General features: G+C 34.6%; 1 protein-coding gene across 1 annotated transcript in view; it reads right to left on the reverse strand.

Annotated features, from left to right (window-relative positions):
• LOC110038127 (SET and MYND domain-containing protein 4) overlaps positions 1-18,836 on the reverse strand; it is a 53,977-nt gene extending 35,141 nt beyond the window's left edge. The window contains 10 exon segments of the mRNA XM_020742894.1: positions 11,396-11,518; positions 11,590-11,961; positions 11,963-11,989; positions 12,171-12,280; positions 13,631-13,727; positions 13,798-13,827; positions 17,603-17,674; positions 17,947-18,033; positions 18,447-18,578; positions 18,662-18,836. Of these exon segments, the coding sequence (XP_020598553.1) occupies positions 11,396-11,518; positions 11,590-11,961; positions 11,963-11,989; positions 12,171-12,280; positions 13,631-13,727; positions 13,798-13,827; positions 17,603-17,674; positions 17,947-18,033; positions 18,447-18,578; positions 18,662-18,790 (1,179 nt within the window). The 5' untranslated portion in view covers positions 18,791-18,836.
• Between the last annotated feature and the right edge of the window lie 773 nt (positions 18,837-19,609).

Consider the following 19,609-nt stretch of genomic DNA (forward strand, 5'->3'; position numbering starts at 1 on the left):
TAAACCCTATTTAATTCCTTATATTAAATAGGGGAATTTGTCGGCCAATACATTGGTTTCGCAGACCAAACGGATGTCATAACTTTCTCTAGTTTATTTGATCGAGCCTCACCCTCAATTCTTGTGTTCATCCTTCGGGATAGATACAGGATTTGAGGTAAAACGCTCTTTCATCTAAACTATGAAAATTATGGGGTCAGTTTGACTTCATCTTTTTCAAAAATAAAAATCTTTAAAACGTCCTTCCGAAGCGGGCAACGAGATTTCAATTCCGATGACCGACAGCTTCTTACGGGCAAACCCCACACCAAAAATAGTGCCGACAGGGTGTTACAGCTCTCTCGTCTTTATTAAAATTGTCCTCAAAATTTTGACTTTACTGAAATAGGAAGGGATATTTCTGTAGCATTTCCTTTTTTTCCTCAAGTTGTTTCCTTTTCAAAACTGTGCTTTCACTATATCTTCACAAAATGAATCTATCTGTTCCTCAGCTGCTTGACGTCAGTTTCTAAAATCTTCTGAGGCTCTTCAATATATGTTAGATTTTTGTGTACGTCAATTTTTTCATGTGAAATCCTCTGCTCTAAATTTAAAAATTATGTTCTTAGCATTCAAATATATGAAACACATCATGAATATCTAACATATCCACATGTAACGCTAATGTATAGGCAACTGAACCGATCTTTTCTATAATTTCAAAAAAGTCAATATATCTGGGATTCAGTTTGCTTCCTTGACCAAATCTAGTTGTACCATTCATTGGCCTGACTTTCAAGAATACGAAATCTCCAGCTTAAAATTTGATTGTTTTGTGCTTTCGGTAGTAGCATTTCTGTTGTCGATCTGAGCAGTTTTCAATCTCTCCGATTAATCTGATTTTTTTTGTGGCTTCTTCAACTAACTTCAAACCTAACATTTGGTGTTCACCCACTTCAACCTAACTAAATAGAGTCCTGCATTTCTTGCCATACAGTGCTTCACAAGAAGTCATTTTAATATTAGACTGATAGCTATTGTTGTAAGCGAACTTGATCATTAAAATGTGATCTTCCCAACTACCTCCAAAGCTGAGAACACAGAAACTTAACATATCATCCAATACATGAATTATCCTTTCTGATTGTTCGTCAGTTTATAGATGAAATGCAGTGTTGAAATGCAACTGTGCACCCAAACCTTGTTGAATGTCATTCCACAACCTAGACGTGAATTTCGTCTCTATCAGAAACTATAACTTTGGAAGACCTTGCAATCTGATAATTTTTTTAACATATAATCTGACCAGCTTTTCCACTGATTCTATCTATCTGATTTGCAAAAAGTGAGCTACCTGGTTAATTTTTTGGCAGAAACTATAACTTTTGGAAGACCTTGCAATCTGATAATTTTTTTAACATATAATCTGACCAGCTTTTCCACTGATTCTATCTGTCTGATTTGCAAAAAGTGAGCTAACCTGGTTAATTTTTCGGTAATGACCTAAATACTATCGGGAACCTATGTGGATCGAGAAAATCCCATAACAAATTCATAGCAAATTTTCCCATTTCCGTTCAAGTATCGGCAACAATTGTAGTAATCTGTTGGGTTTCAAATGTTCAGCTTTTACAATCTGATATGCTTGACATTGAGATACATATTCAACAACATTCTTCTTCATACTTGACCACTAAAATGCCAACTTCAAATCTTTGTACATTTTCGTGCTGCTTGGATGAATTGTGTACTCAGAATGATATGAACTTAAAGTAGAATTTTCTATCTCAATTCAGAATCAGCAGGTACCCATAACTACAACTTATTTTTTATTACACCATCTTCATCAACCGTCAGATTTGACTAATTTCCTGATTGTGATTGCTTCAGTAGTTTTGAATATTCATTATTTTCTTTTTGAGCTTCTTGATCTCATTTTTAGTGAGGTCTTAGTCTCCTACTCCTAGAACAAAAAATCTAGCTTTAGGAATTCCTTATTGACCATCTTAGCGGCTAGTAATGGAGCCCACCTCCCATAGAACTTCAAACCACTCCTTGACTCCCTTGACTCATACTCATTTTTGTGAAGAACTCGCATGAGTGGTTCCAAGCACTCAACTTCTAGTTGCAAAGGCTAAGAACCAACATGTAGAGGGCCCGAAAATGGGTTCTTACAGGATCAACGGCCTTAGGTGAACCCTTCGTGACTTAGCAACGCACTCGGTACACCACGCATGAAGTTGACATATTTTTTTGGCCCAATCGTCGGCGAACTTGTCTGGACAATCCCAGATGACGAAACGGACCACGCAGATGCGTCCGGGACGTCGGCTTTAGCTAGGGATGACACTCATATTGCTAGAGTTACTCGTGCGCGCACAAATGACACAAAAATTGATGCACATTTTTAGTTAACGGGGTTGCGGGCCCAGGCTCAACCCAGGTTCAACTTGGGTTCGATTCGGGCTGGACTTGGGATTAACACAGGCTAAATGATTTCAAATTTCAAAATTTTGAAATTTCAAATGAATTATTTAATCCAGCCTTAATGAAATTTAATTAAGAGTTGTTACATGCCAAATAAAACTCTAGCTAACTCTAGCTAAAAAAATTATTAATTCCCCGCCAATGGCTATACTAATCTAGCTAAGAAAATTATTAATTCCCCGCCAATGGCTATACTAATTCGTCTGCCCCGCTCCTTTGGCGAAGCCCACTTGCGCGCCTCTCCTCCCTCTACAAAATTGCTCGCCAGCTTGATCCCGTTGCTGCACCTCGCCTCTTCCTCCTCTCGCTCGACTTCTTCCTTCTGCACCGAAGTCCCCCGTTCGACTCTTTCTTCCTCTCATAGCGAAACCCACTCGTCTCCTCTCTCACGCCAAACAAGCCGAAGCCCTCGCCACACCTCTCCCGCACTCGATTGGATTCCTTCCAGACATTTGGCGCTCATCTCCTCCCCTCAGCACCAAATCACTCGCCCGCTTCGCCTCTTCCATTCGAACCCCTCTCCCGATCGCTCATCCCATCTGCTTTGCCTCCCCTGCTCGCGAGCTCCTCCTCAGGCTGAAACGCTCTCCTGCTCCTATCTCTCGCGCGCTAAACAGCCGCTCGTGACCCGCTGCTTTCCGTTGATCCTTTTTCATGATACTCTCCGCTTGCCTGCTCCTCTCTCTCCCACGCAGAAGAAGCCCTGCTCGACCTGGCCTCTCTCTTCCTCCTGCTCGCCTCTCCTCACGCTGAAGCCCTCGCCCCACTCTCCCGTTCACTTGCTTCTCTGCTCTCGATTCCGCAATTTTCAGAGAATTGAAATTGCTGTTAGCAAGGAGGCAACGACGAGATCGCAGTGAACAGAGAGCCAAAATTGAAGATTGTCGATGCCAAGTACATAAGTACTGAATTGGCATCAAAGCTGCAAAAAGGGATACTTCAGCTTTTGGAGGTAATAAAGTGAACATTTTCTTCTCACCTCTCAAAATAAGAACAAGCATAATTAAGATATTCATAAATCAGCATATTTTAACCTTTTTGTCGATATACGTACTTACATTTCTCTCTAAGGATAACAAGCTTTGGTACAGTTTGTGCTTACATAGTTTCAAGCATGTATTGGATGTGGTCAATGATTAATTTCATGATTGTTCAACATTTTATTTCATAATTTGGGTCACATATCAGCCATTTGCCCCTTATCTACACAGGAAAAATGTGTATTTCAGTTTTTTTAGGTCCAAATAGTGTTTTTTTATTGTTATATGAAATATTTGGGTGGTATAAATGCCAAGAGCAAAGATTACGTGTTAGACATGTATTTACATAATAATTTGGTGGTATGTATGTAAACGCCCCTTCAACTTTCCAAGGTTGCTGTTTAAATTCGCTGATTTCATGGGTGTACCCATAAGATCCATTATTTGGAAGACTTAACATCGATAAACCATAGGTGGTTGAGGGTTATAATTTGTTCTGGGTGGTAGGTGAAACAGAGATTTAATGCACTCATATCATATTCACCCAGAAAGCTAAACTAAATATTGGTTTCATATCATTCTAATATATATATATGTATATATATAAAATACCTGTTAGAGGAAAATTGCATTGCCTATACTGAAATAAAGAGAATTATGAAGGGCAAGTTTTTCCATGAACTACATACTGCTTTGAAAATAACCCTTAGAATTGTATGTGAGGAACCCCATCAAGATTACAATCTGGAGACCACAATTAAAAAAAAATAGATCTTTCTCAGACTTTAGAATCGGCAATCCTAAATAGCTGGTTAAATTGATTGAGAATATCTTTCTAAATCAGATCAATATGCAAAATGGTTGCAACGTTGATTTCCCATAGAAAATATGTGACGACAAATCTTTGACTATAATGCAACCTGATAATGAGGTAAAGTTTGCTAAAAGGTGGTGGGATTAATAAAAGAGAGAGAGAATTTTGGTCATTTTGAGGATGAGCAGAATAAGGGTTGATCCAATTTTGGAAGTTTACATACATACCACTTATCTCCTACTTGTTTACATATCTAAAACCTCAACTCTACTCATTACATTTATGCCATCCGAACTTTTCATATCACATAAAACTTACTACGATTTCAACCTTTAAACACGGAATGCACTTTCTCATGCATAGTCAAGGTGGTAGGTGTGTAAACATCGAAATTTGGTTGATAGGTTTGTAAATGTGTAGGGATTGAGTGATGTGCATGCAAAGTTCCTTTAATTGCATTTCACTGAAATTGAGTTTTGATATGCAAACATATGTGAATGCATTAACGTACATATTCAATACACTTGACTATTGACATACTTCTCATTATGCACATCTGCACATTTATGTGTAATCTTTCGTTGAACGGAATTCTCATATCAACTTTTCGGTGTGCCTTTTCGAGGTAAATTCGGACGTGATCGAAGCGTTAAATGATGGTGGAGCTACTCCTGGAACAGACGAAAGGGACGACATTAAACTTCGCACCGGTGAGATATCTCCAAAAAACTATTTCTAAAAAAATCAACAAAATTTTCAAAGCAAAACCACTTTTCAAAATTAAACAATATTTTCAAAATAAAAAAAACAAATACATAACACGTGCTTTTGAATTTACGGGAGTCCCTCAGAAAAGGTAACCCACAGTTGCTAACGAGATTTTCCCAGTTTAAATGTGTCTAACAACTTGTTTAAACTAAGTAAATTCAAAAGAAAATAGTTGTATTGGAACGAGAGAACCGTGGGATCCAAACCGGTGTCGCTTTAATTAACTTTAACCCCCCATAATGACAACAAAACCAAAATTTTAGGCACGCCTGATAAAACCTTTTGAACCTTAGAATTTAGGACTGCTACTTCGACGAGGAGTTTGGAGCAACTTTGTGGGCAGCGTGGCAAGGAGCTTGGAGCGGACTACAAGTGGAGGTGGTCGTCATCAGTTGTCTAACTACAACAGCAAAACAAATCTACACCAGTTAAACTTTCCTAGTCTAAATAACAACACATAGGACTTCGAGGTAGCTCGCCCAGCGCGACGTAATTCCTCATATGCTCTTTAGACCCATGCACAACCATGTTGTGCAGCGTAAGTTCTAATTTGCCTTAGATTTTGAGGTTGTCGTGTAGTACGACGTAAACCCTCATATCTCTGCAGGTCATTTGCATAATCAGATATTATGCAAATGTAAGTCTCAAATAATAAAATTGATAGGATTAAACACTCAAATAGCATTATCTCCAAAATGTAGAAATACAGTAGAACAGTTTGAGAATTCACTGAGGGTTTTCCTCAGGATATGTGAAGTCTCCTACCTTTTCCTTCTTTTGAACTCCTAAAAATAATTGTTCCTGTTTGAACAACTCCTCTACGTCCTCCCGTGAAAACCTAAACTTTAAATTCTTGAAGACTAGTACCTCTGATTATTATCGAGAATTTTCTCAAGTGACCCCCATCTTTTGGGATATAATTAACTATAACGGTTTGCCTTTATAGGAAACTTGAAACTCAAGTAAAATAAATCCTATTTAATTTTTATATTAAATAGAGAGAATTTGTCGGTCACACATAAAAATGTTCGCAGGTCAAACAGATGTTACAAATCTCATAGTTTGCAGGATTGGGTTCATCACCGAGTTATACCTTTATCTTTCGGGAAAGTGCAGTATTCGCGGTATCATATTTCGAAATTTAAAATATACTACTTTCAAAACCCAAACAATATCTCTTATATTTAAATTAAATTTCAAAAAATTATTTTCAATCTTCAAAAAGTTGACCGACAGAGTTGCTTTAATTTTATCAATTAATGTTGGTTGCACTCCCAACTGATATAAATACCCACTATCTTCCAATCTCCTAACTTCTAACTGTAAAGCATTAATTTCTTTAATCAACTCTAGCCTCAGTGATAATCCAGCTTGCACGGCCTGTGGATTTACGACTCAAAGCATCAGCAACAATATTTGCTAAGCCCGGACAATACTGCATATCCAAATCATAATTTTTTATCAGTTCTATCAATCTTCGTTGCCTCAAATTCAGCTCGTGTAAAAATATACTTTAGGCTTTGATGATCAGTGAAGACTTCGTATTTCACGCTGTACAGATAATGACGCCAAATCTTGAGAGCAAATAATACGCAGTTAACTCCAGATCATGCGTCTGATAGTTCCTTTCAAGTGGCTTCAACTGTCTAAATGCATATGTTATTACTTTTTTATTTTGCATTAAAACACAACCCAAGCCTCTTAATGATGTGTCACTGTAAATCTAGAATCCTTTTGTATATGATGGAAGAGCTAACACTAGTGCATTGGTCGAATGTTTCTGTAACTCTTGAAAACAGTGCTCACATTCTACAGTGCACTCAAACTGGACATTTTCTCATCAGCTTAGATAACTGCACAACTATTTGTTAAAAACCTTTAACAAATCTCGTGTAATATGCAATCAAACTAAGAAAACTACATACCTCCATAACATTCTTTGGAATAGGTCATTCCACAGTTGCCTTATGAGAATCTATTGAAATTCACTGGTCATTGATAATGTCCCAAAAATGCAATGTTTCGCACCTAAAATTTATATTTCGAAAACTTTGCATATAACTGATTCTACCTCAGCAGCTCCAAAAGCATCCTCAAATATTTGACAAGATCATCATCAATTATTGAATAAATCAAAATATCGTCAATATCAAACCGATCCACACATGGATTGAAAATTTGATTCATAAGGTACATAAAAATTGCAGAAGCATTAATTAAAACAAAAGACAACTAAGAATTCATAACGATCATATTTGGTTCCTAAAAGCTGTCTTTGTTATATATGTCTCCTTGAATCAAACCTAATAATATACAAATCTCAGATCAATTCATAAAATAAATCATTAATCTTAAGCAAAAAATATTTATTTTTTATTATCATCTTATTCAGCTCTCTGTAATCAATACATAACCACATGGATCTATCTTTCATCTTGACGAATGATACTGGAGCGCTCCATGGTAAATTGTTTGTCGATAAAACACTTATCGATCAATTCCTGCAACTGGCATTTCAATTCATGTAATTCCTTCGGAAACATTCTGTAAGGATATTTGAATATTGCATATGTTCCCAATTGCACATCAATACCAGATCCAACTTCTCGTTCTGGCGGTAGCCTTGACAAAATATTCAAGAAATACATCAGAAAATTCCAAAACTACTGAATTAATTTTTAAATCTTGTATATCTTTATTCAACACTTCTAATTTTTGCCAAAAATATCAGTTCACCACTTCGCAAATACTTTTCAACTTTCCATGCACTAATCAAGGAAGATTGTGTATTTCGATCACATATGAAATAAAATGATTTTTCACCAAGCGATTTCAGCTTCACCCGCCTTTTTCCAGTATTCAATTGTAGCAAAATGATTTGTCAACTAATCCATCCCCAAAATGACATCAAAAGTCTGAATTGGTATAATAATAAACTCTGTTGACAACTCTTATCATGAACATGAACATGCAATACACATTTTCCAATTGACATAAAAACTACTTTCAGATGGCATAGTAATGTAAACTGACAACAAACTTATCAGAAATAAAAGAATGTGATGCATCTGAATCAAATAGAACAGTGTCAGGTTGACCTTAAATTAGGAGTGTACCTTTAACAACTTCAAATTTTTTGGCTTCTTGAGGAGTAATTGCAAAAACTCAGGCTTTTACTCGTTGCTCAATTCTGCTTTCTAAAGTTTTGCCTTTTGTTTGCACTGAAGGCTTTCCCAAAAATTCAGTTATGTAGGGTAGACTGCCTTCCAAAAATTTTCTAGGTTGTTCCTGTCCTTGAATTGTCTGTAATATGTTGTATCTCTTCTTTTCTTGTGGACAATTCATTTGAATATGCCCTGGTTGTCCATATTTGTAACATTTTGTAGAATCAGTCAAATATTGCCCAAACTGTCTTTCTCAACATTTTTAAATCTTACTTCATTCTCTGCACCTGGCCTACGAGATTGACCCTTAGTACTTTTTGATTCATCTCCAGGCGTGTTCATCTGCATTGGCACAATTTACATTTAAATACAATTTATCATATAATATTTTGTTTTGCAAGCATGATACCTTAAGTCATATGGGATACCCACTACAGATTCATCAACCTATATTTGTATCTAAATCAACTCATATTTGATGTCATTCATACTTCTAAATCCAACAAGCTTCTATTATTCATTTCATCCAAGAACCATGCTTTGATATCACTTTCCGTCACACCCCAACAAACCCCCTAATAGGGCTAATCGTGATGCAACAGAGGCTGACAATTTGGTCAGATCAACTCTCACCAACACTCGTCCTAACTTTTATAATTAGAACCTAATGAGTTATGAATTAGTCTAACTAGATCACCACAACATACGTGATACATTACAATTCATAATTCATTCATATACATAATTGAAAGTAAGAAAATCATATCCAAAACATGATAACTATGCATAGCTATTAATCCCAATATAATAAAAGTACGTATAAAAAACATATGAACAAGCTCCCAAAACTAACATGTAAAAGTCGTAGAAAGACACACATGACTACTCACCCCATTAATCATCGCCCCTACCTGGAAGGCCACAACGAAGAATGAGCAACAACGAGTTCAGAGAAATAATAAAGACTAACATAAAATTTTACACATGAAAAAAAACGACGTGCATACTCATATGAAACTGTGCAGGTCTACACACACTTCATAGTATGCTAGCATAAAAGAGAAAATGAAAAAAGTGCAGGTAGTATAAAAATCAAAACTGCAATGTAACATGTAGGTTGCAAGCATAAAATCATAAGTATAATCAAAAGCATGTTCGTAGACTGTTTAACATATTTAATCATAGCAATGTCATTTTATAGATGTCATTTCATATAAAATCATTTATTTAATATATATGATTCAACTATTTATATGTCCTTCCATCATGGTTATCATCCTGCCCCAAATGTCATATTAACTATAAATAAAGATTAGGTTTTCCTCAACATAGTAGTTATCAATAACCCCCATAATACCCACAGTTTCCTAACATTCTATCACCGCTTAACTCCAACGGTTCCTAGAGTTTCATCTCCGTATAAATATCAAAAGTCAGAAATGATACATCCCTGCATAATGTACTTGCAAGCACTCATTTAATAGTCTACTCTTACATTCCTTATGATATTTAAATCATTATTCCTATATCAAGCATTTATAAGGTATTACATATATCATAGGCATGAAGTATAATAAATGAATATCTGCAGGAAATTCATATCATAAGCATAGTCATATGTTACATAATCTGATCATAGCAGTACATGTATCGTAAGAAAAACAAACATGCATTCATATATTCAATTGCAGGTATCCATACATAATATGCAGAAATTCTAAATACATTTTTTTTTCAAAATAAAAATCATATGAAAACCTATAGAAATTTTTTTCTTAAATTAACAAAAGATTATTTCAACTGACTTCATAGAGCAGCCCTACAACGAGTGCCACACACGTCTCAAAATCACCACATAGTATAGACAACATGGGAATTCATAAGCATCGTAGGAGTTCATAAAATTTGGGCTTATAACATGCATTAACCCAAAACAAAAATTATTTGCCCAAACATATCACAAATGGGCTTCTCGACATATATTTGTTTTTTTCCGAAATAACCTAATTTCTCTCCAACTTTTAATAACACCTTAATCTTCAATTTCCTCTAGTTGATTTCGTGCTAAAACTCATATGAAGCTTTCAAAATACTTTTGATGCTTCCGACACGAGTTTGATACCTCTGACAACTATCGGAAACAAGAAAAACACAAAAAATAAATCAAATGTCAAAACGAAAGGATGAGAAAGAAAATAAAAAACTTAAACGGCGTGAGAGGAATTCGTGCTTACAGAAATTGCCCCAAAACCCTGGATCTCGCTTTGTGAATTGTATATGGCTGCATGCCCCTACACTTTTCGCGGCTGCTATAGTGCCCCGAGCAGAACATTTGCAAGATTACCTCCAGTCGCGCAAAACGGAATAGGGAGAGGGGGAATCAAGAGAGAAGGGAAGGAATTTCGGTATGGAGGAAATTACGAAGCTCGCAAAAGCCCTATTCGATCGAACGAAGGAAATAAAATGGCGCAGGGGTTGGTTATCTATAGTTCTGCGAAATTAAGTGAGGGATTAGGAAATATAGCTAAGGATTTAGTTCAGTTAATTAAACTTATAACTTCAACATTTTATACCTCCCAATCCGTTAATAATTCATGCATGTTACTTTATATTGAATTGATAAATTTCATGCATAAAATTTTGTAAAATTATTTCGATCAAATTCCAAGAGATAGAAAATTTTTGGGGTACTTTTCAAATTTACCGAATGTTATCTATTGCTTGAAATTTGGGCGTTGCAAAGTTGATCATCCATTACAAAGGTGCATGTATGAAAGGGGAGGCCATGCATGTAATTCATGATTCATCAACAGAATTTCAATAAAAAATTAAGTGATAAAGCTTGGATACTCCTATTGAGGTGTCACGGATACTTCTAATGAGGTGTCAGTCCCTACAAGAGATTTAGTCAATCGAAAACTTCAAGACACTATCAGAAGTTCAATTTGGTATATGCATTACCTTAAGCTGAAAAAATGGCATTGTTAGGTTTATTCAGACATTATATAAACAATTGTTGGATGAAAACCTGAAATAATTTCCTCTTGATAACGTTGTCCCTTCATATATTCCAAATTTCAATGCTTCACGAAAATATAATGCTTGAGCGGGTGGTATAAAGCCCAGACCCTGCTATCTGCGCTTCATAGAAGCTAAAGCCCGCTGGAAAATAAAATTCACAAAAATTATTAATAGCAGCATACCTTGGAGATAAAAGTCTCAACAGATGGTAAGTATTGGCGAAGACAATAAGCCAGCACAAGGGCATACAGATGCATCTCCAACTTGTAATCAGGAGGAATTTTGTTATAATGGTGAGAGAAATCCTAAAAAATAAATAAAAAATGATGAGAATTTCCTTGAAGTTTATCCATAAAATTAAGGCTTAGAAATATACCAATGTAAAATTATTATTGGACAACCCTCCACCAACTTTTCTCCTCTCAACGGACTTCATCATTATTCTACCAGCCAAAACTACATCAGTTGGTAAAACAGCAGACCAGTGTGAGCCTCCACATTCATGTAAGTGTTCAGGCAGGTGAGCAACATTTTCACTTGCACTGGGAGACATTGAGATGCTTTCTCTAACATGATTCCAAAGTTCTTCTGATAGATTATTCTGCAAAGTTGAAAAATGTTTGCTCCTGACAAACTTAAAGCCAACAGCTTGTTCTAGGCAATGCTCAGAGCAGTAAAGTGGTATTGTGCATGAACTGCAGAACAAAGAATCAGCAGGACCTTCATTGCAGCCACAATGGCCATGTGATTGATTCCCGGCAAGTCTTTGAAATAATCTGCAAAACACTGTTGCAAGTAAGAGTTTCTTGGTAACTTCTGTATAAAAATGACAAGTTAACTGAAAAAGTGTTTTATTCCTGAAAAAAAGAAGATGTTACCAGGTATATGCTTGTGTTTACAAGAAAAGAGAGTGGAAGAATAAAAAAAGACTTAATGGTGGTTTAGGGAATGGCAAACCGCAGCAAAAGGTTCTTCTGTGTGAATTAATGAAGCTGGGGGGATGTCATTTGATGAAACCATTCCTCTGCCTTTATCTGGTGTTGTAATGCAATGCAGCTTAATATCAGCTGTAACAAAAACAACTTTGTTTAGCTTATTGTGAATAAAGGCATAATTTCAGGGAAATTTTAAGAAAAAATTATACAGTTGAACAATGGGGATTTTATGAAATTACGGATATCAATAAAGTGGAATCTAATGCCAACAGGAAGTTAAAGATCTTAATAATTTTATCGGAATAGAAATTAATTAAGGCAAATTATGTTGTTCTTCAAAACAAAATTATGTGATAGAAAAGTAACGCTTAAACTGAAAGGAAAATTTTATAAGAGGGTGGTGAGACCTGCAATGCTCTATGGCGCAGAATGTTAGCATTTAAAAGAGAAGCAGAAAACCAAGTAAGTGTTGTTGAGATGAGAATGCTTAGGAGGATGAGTGGCTTGACATTTAGAGACAAAATGCAAAACGAAAATATGCGTGATAGGGTTGGTTTAGCTCCAGTGATGGACAAGATTAGAGAGTCGTCTTAGACGGTTTGATCACATTAAACGTCGAGCATCTGATGATCTGATTAGGAGAGTAGATGTTTTAGTTTTGACTGATGTTAAGAATATCAGAGATAGACCAAAAAAGACTTGGGCACATTGTATAAAAAAATGATCTTAATCTATTAGAATTAAATAAAAATATGACACACAATAGAATGCATTGGAGAAAAAGGTTTCATGTAGCCGACCCCCACTTAGTGGGATAAAGGCTTCTTGTTGTTTTTGTGGTTGTTGTTGTTGTTCAAAACAAAATTATATGATAGACTTCTATAATTAATTCAACATGGAAGATACAATACTACTAGAAGTACGAATTCATAGTTCTGCCAAAAAAGTAGGATAATCTGAAGACATTAAGCAGAATTTTTTTTTAAAAAATAATAACAAGAGGGTGCAACAGAACATTCATAAACTCTAGGTTTATTTTTGTTCAAAGTGCTTCCAATAAAACAATATAAAATGAACGAAATAAAAGGAGGAACAAAGTGAAAGATACCAGCATTACCTTTCAGCAAATAGACATAAAAATCTGCAAACTGATCCCTTCCAGTAATTCCCATTCTAATAGATAATAATAGAGTTTTTCTACTTATTAACATAAGCTATTTGTCCCAAGCACAAAGATCAGTTGTTCAATCACATCAATAGGAACGTTTCTAGAATTCAGTATCATTATGCTCTAAACATCCAGTTATTTTATCAAATTTAATCATAGAATCCCTAAAAGCTTGATGAAAATCTTGCGATATATCATTTGGAGAATGAATAGTCAGTACAAATTTAAATACAAAAAGGACACATACGGGAGCAGATAGTGATTAATTCAGATTCTTCAATAAAAAATAGAAAAAAAAGGTATTAGAACAAAACCTGAAACATCATGCAATTTCTCATTTCTCTTTAGATAATCGGACTTGCTTGTACAATTACTATGATGACGAAATAGTGATTGAATATCTTCCATTATCTGTTTTTTCCCAGATAAAGAATCTTCCATGCAAAAAGAAATTTCTAAATCACAGATTGCAACTTCATACCGTTGGAGTGAAGCATTTGCCTTCCCTCTCCTGTACCAACCCTAAATTGAGATAAAGTAAGTGTTTTTTTTAACCCTTTTCAATAGTGAAAGAATCCAGCCATACAATAGTGGCATAGGCATGAACAAAAAAAAAAGCTACTAAAAATTGCCATAATTTTTCTACTTAACCACATTAGTAGTTATCATTTCTAATTTCTGTACAGCTAAACTTTCACTAAACAGGTTAAATTTACTAAACAAGTTACAAATCATGTAACTCTATTGCCTCGTTAATGAAAATCAGCTAAGGGTTCAACATTTGTTAATGTAGAACTACGACTAGAAGTACAAAAAAAAAAAACACTCAAATACTAACTCTTAGTTTTTAATAATTATTTATTATTATTCATGAAGCCAAAAATTCTAAGGGACTATTTGGCATTACTTTAATATTTATTTTATTTTATTTATATTCCAATATGGAATAAAATATGTTTGGCATTTTTAAAAATACAAGATTCTTATTTTTAATGAATATATAATTAAATTTATGTGGTAGCAATGGTCATCAGCAGGGTAACAACAATAGTTGATGAAGTGTTGATAGAAACAGCGACCAATGGTGATGGATAGCAACAATTGAGGCCAGTTATGATGGTAGTTTGTAGTAATTCCTCAAAGTTATTTGAGTTTTTCTTTTCAAATAACTTGATTTATTTCTATAAACAAAAATAGAAACAATATAAAAACACATTACACAAGCATGTTTCTAAAAACAAAAATTGATCCCAAACAAGAGTTAAGAAATCCACCAAAATTATAATGTAAAAGCCATCTAGTATAAATAATATACAAAACTGAGACAAATAAATATCACAAGTTAAGAAATCTAGTATAAATAATATACAAAACTGAGACAAATAAATATCACAAGTTCAGTTGAAAAACATTACCACGCACAAATCGATTGGATAAAACTTGATAAAAACCAATTACAAATTGGATAAAACTTGATAAATCAAGAAGAATTATAGCTCCAACTCGTACAATGAGATAATTTCTTTAAAAAAAAAATCCAATCTCCAACTTGAACTAGCAGTACACTAGAAGGAATTATACATCCAACTGAAAATTATATTGGAAAATACACGATTGAATCTTCACATGCATCTATAATCATAAAGGCCCATATTTTAAAATTAAAAATTAAAAATAAAAGAGTTGGGCAATAATAGTAACATAAATGCCATTGTTTAATCAAATGTCGCAAGATACATATAGCCAAGACATCTTCACATGAAAAGTTCATGGACGACACAAAATCTATCGGAATACAAAAAAAAAATCAAATGAATACCAATATAACCAATTATAGTGAAACCACGACAAAATCAAAAAACAACAAGAGCATCATAGAGCAAATTAATGCAGATCCCACTAATCAAATGCCTCATATGCCTAAGTGTTGAGAAAGCAAAACCCAATAGTTGTAGCATCATACTGCAAGAAGGTAATCCAAGAAACCAAAACATATAGAAATATCCATACTTTGGGACATAATAACACTGAAAGCCATCAACTATCAACCAAAAAAATCCACAAGCCGTCCTAAATACAACCTTAAGCCTTGAAAATGAGATGTTACGACCTAATAGTTTGTACTAGAAGTGACAGGCCTCTCGCTTAGAGAAAAAGCATTAGCAAACTCCATTACGTATCAAGGAGTATTTTTTAAGAGGCTTCTAGATGTGTGATTGCAAATGAGTGAAAATCTCGATAGAACTGGTGGAATGTCATTGGAATTTGGGGTCAAATAACTATACATCAATTTGCATTGCCGGCTTTATTTTCTAAACTTTAATGTTTTTCATTATCACAATAGTTATAGATTGTTATGTAATTACAGATCAAGCTTTTAAAAGAGCCCAAATTGAACCCCCAGCCCCTCTAAATTTGTGTCATTGCTTTCAACTTGTATCAAAATGATGTCCTTTACCTCTTCACAGCTTAAGAGTAAATCCCACTTTATTGATATTACTGATTCTTGTACGTGGCACTTATTTAAAATTGATTAACCTCATCCAGTAAGGTTGATGATCACTGCACCATAAATGTATCATACAGTGAATGGATCCCTTATAAATATAAAAGCTTGCACAATCAAATTTTAAATCTTTAATATATTTTCTTCATGTGCATTCATATTTGCTAATTTCATGCAAGTATCTATGTGTTAGAGTGGAAAAGAGATATACGATCACCTTTTGGTGACTAATAATGCATTAATGAAGTTATAAAATCCAATATCAAGATGTTGGCACATGAATATGAACTCTTCAACGTGAATGAATGAAAAGATGTTATGGTAGACATGATTTCCCTTGTTTACATTTCCTAAGAGAAGGATATTCTAACCCAGAGAAGACAAGATTCTTAGGAATCTACCATATAAGTGGAATGTCGATTAGCATCATGTTCGGTCTAGTTGAGTTGTGGAACGCTTATAGTGGTAAACAAAAAAAAAAAAAAAAAAAAAAAAAAAGACAAAAGCACATACCTCCAAAAAAAGCCACAAAATTGAACTTCACACATCCTTAATGAAAATCCACTATAGAAAAAGCCAACTCCAATAGTTGTGGAAAATCATACCATCAAACAACCAATCCAAAAAAACCTGAACCCACAGAATATCCTAATTATGGAACACAATACAACTAAAAGCTAGCCCAAGTAATGGAAGAATAATTTGAATATTTCTAGAATGAAAAGAGAAATATTATTTTATTGGGTTCATATATGGAAATGCAATGTCACGTATATAGTTATATAAACCAATGTAACAATCAATCTCCATTTCATGAGCCAGTATTTCTTATATCAAAGCTTAGCGTGGTTATTTTTATTTAAAATTACTAAAATTTGGAGACAAGCAATCTCCACATTCAAGACTAAGGGAGGGTTGCCTTTATTCAAAATTAGCAAGTCCCCATTGCAAGTAGAAGATTTCGCTTTGCATAACATCCATTTTAAGGTCTTGAACATCTCTTCAAGGATTTTCTCCTTCGCGATATGATAAAAAGATTAAGTTTTATGGATTTAGTTAGAATTTGGTTGTGATACCAAATAACTCCCTTAAAGAGTTACTAAAAAGTATTTGAGGATCAAATTTAAGGATTAGAAGAGGAACAATTAGTTTTGGCTGCTGTCCAAGAGGAAGACAACAGAAGATACAACAAAAAAGCAATAATGACGAGGTATGGATGCCAAGGAAGATCCATCACTTGATCCTGAACAAGCTGCAGGCATGCAAGACAAAAGATATACACACTCTTTAAGTTGAAATTTAGAAAAATCAATCTGTAATATGCATAAACTAAACAAAAGCCCCAAGGCTAAGAATTAACATATTTATATGATGGAATCAAATATACCCTAATAAAAACCTAAATAAAGCAACTAATAGCCCTATAATGGGCAAGCCAACTAAAGGGACAGTAATTCCCAGAACTGGCTAGGGAATAGAACCGGATTGTATAGGTTCTAGGTGGGATCATCTTTTTCGTTAAGACAAGTGAAAATGCCTGCATCAGACCAGTTGGAACTTTAAAACTTGTAACCTGAAACTGTATAAATTTCATATATAGCTCTCTTCCTTCTATTGCCATACCAATTCCCATTTCTAGATGAACAAAAATTGACATTTACATAGTGAACACTTGTTATTAGAAAGCATTGATCAATTATAATTTCTGCAGTATTTTTTAGTGTATTAGCTCCATGTTTCAAAGATGAGAAAAGCGGTAGACCAAAGCTCATTTTCTTACCTTTGCATAAATCGGGTAAATTGTAATCGCACGACCACAATCTCGTATGCATTCTTCAAAAAGACCAATTTTCTGAACAAGCAACAATTAAAAAATGAAATCATTAACGACATAAAATGGTCAGTCTTTGTCAACATATAAGAAAAAAATAATAATAATAATGCACTGAAAAAAGAAATTTGTAGAGATTCCCAGAATCAATAATATGCCAGACTAAAATTTGCTCGATGAGGTGAATTATTTCATGGATTAGAAATATAAATATGCTATATCACTTTTAGCTAAAAAAACAAGCAATTGAAAATACCAATAAAACAAGGAAGAAAAGAGAAGGAAACACATACGTGTAGTGCACATGCACGATTAACAAAGAGAGTTCCAACTAACTTATCATCCATATCATCCATGCCCATTGGTGCACATTGTAATGCCTGTTCAAGAAGACCATAATGTGTAGGTAACAAAAGAAACTAGATGATAAACAAGGAAGGAGGGACTAAAGGCCGCCCCAGTAGTAGAGAAACAAGTAAAAATAGATTCAAATTTGTGCAGCATAACTTGAAATATCCCAAAAATACAAATAATAATCATACCAAGGTCAGCACTGATACGATTAATAAAAGAACGGAATGGCAGAGAGCCTGTTTATTTCAGACAAGGAAACCTAACCGAAGCATCTTAGATGCAATGCTCCAAAGCGTCACCTCTAAGCAAGTTAGGCTTTATTGTATTAAAATTGAACATGCCATTTGTTTTCTTTGTAATCTAAAAAGAACGATCACTAAAAACCATCCTAACATTAGTGTCTTTGACCAGAAGCACATGAGCAGAGAATCACAACAACCTTCGAGTAAAAGCTCAAAGCTTTAGCATAGTCTCCCTCTGAGAAGCATTCATTTCCCTTCCCCTTCCAATCCAAAGCAAACTCCTTACTCTTCCGACAAAGAGCCAATCCGCCAGTTAGTTCTCCAATAACCTGGAAAAAAAAAAAGTAAACAAAAAGACCGGCGATTGAAGAAATGAAATGGATTTAATTAAAAATCACTAGAAAGTGCTCACACTCTGAAACTGGGGGAGATGCTGGCAGAATTCGAGCAGTGAAGAGCAAGTCAAGTCGAGGACATCGGTAGTGCCTTCAGCGATCATCAGCTTTAGGTCATCCGAAAGAAGAGATTTGAGACTCTCCATTGAGCGACAACCGGAGTGCTAGCGGGTTTTTACCATTTGGATGACCCCTGCCCCCCATATTTGATTATTAATTTAAAAGCATATTTGTCAGTTGGTATTCGTGCAATAAATATTTATAATTTAAAAGCATATTGGTTGGCAACCGAGTTGTCCTATAAAACCGATATAATACATTTTATTTATTTAGAGTGGGACCCACACACCGGCCCTAAATTTATATACATAAATTTGTGTCGAGAAACTAACGAAACAATGCTCCTTATTTATGAGTCCCATCAATAAAAAAAAGTAAAATAAGTAGTTTCTAAACTCATGACCCGCCCCGGGCCCCCGAACCCTTCCAGAGCTTCGAAGAGTGGAACTTGGCATTTTTTAGTCTCGCCAAATTCTTCCAAAAACACATAAAAATTATAATACATATTTATGATAAATTGTGCTTAATTAAAATTATTTAAGTAATAAAATTATCATATTCTAAAAAATTAAATCCTATAAATTATGATATTTAACAAAATATTAATAATAATAATATATTACTATTACTCGATCACTTATACAAATAAATATATTACGTACATCCCACCCAATGTTTTTCGTCTGACCCAGCCCGAACAATTCCGATATTTCGAAGAACACTATGTTATTTGCGGCAACTATGTTATTTTGGTGTTTTCGACTGCGATAACACCGTGAAAACACCACAATAACACCGCAGCCGAAAACACCCCAAAACAAAGTGGAGTACATTATGTAACGCTCGAATGATATTGTAATAACACATCAATAATACCACAATAATTGTAGGTTATCTCAAGTAAC

This window comes from Phalaenopsis equestris, unplaced genomic scaffold, assembly GCF_001263595.1.
Source record: "Phalaenopsis equestris unplaced genomic scaffold, ASM126359v1 Scaffold231427, whole genome shotgun sequence".
NCBI lineage: Eukaryota > Viridiplantae > Streptophyta > Magnoliopsida > Asparagales > Orchidaceae > Phalaenopsis > Phalaenopsis equestris.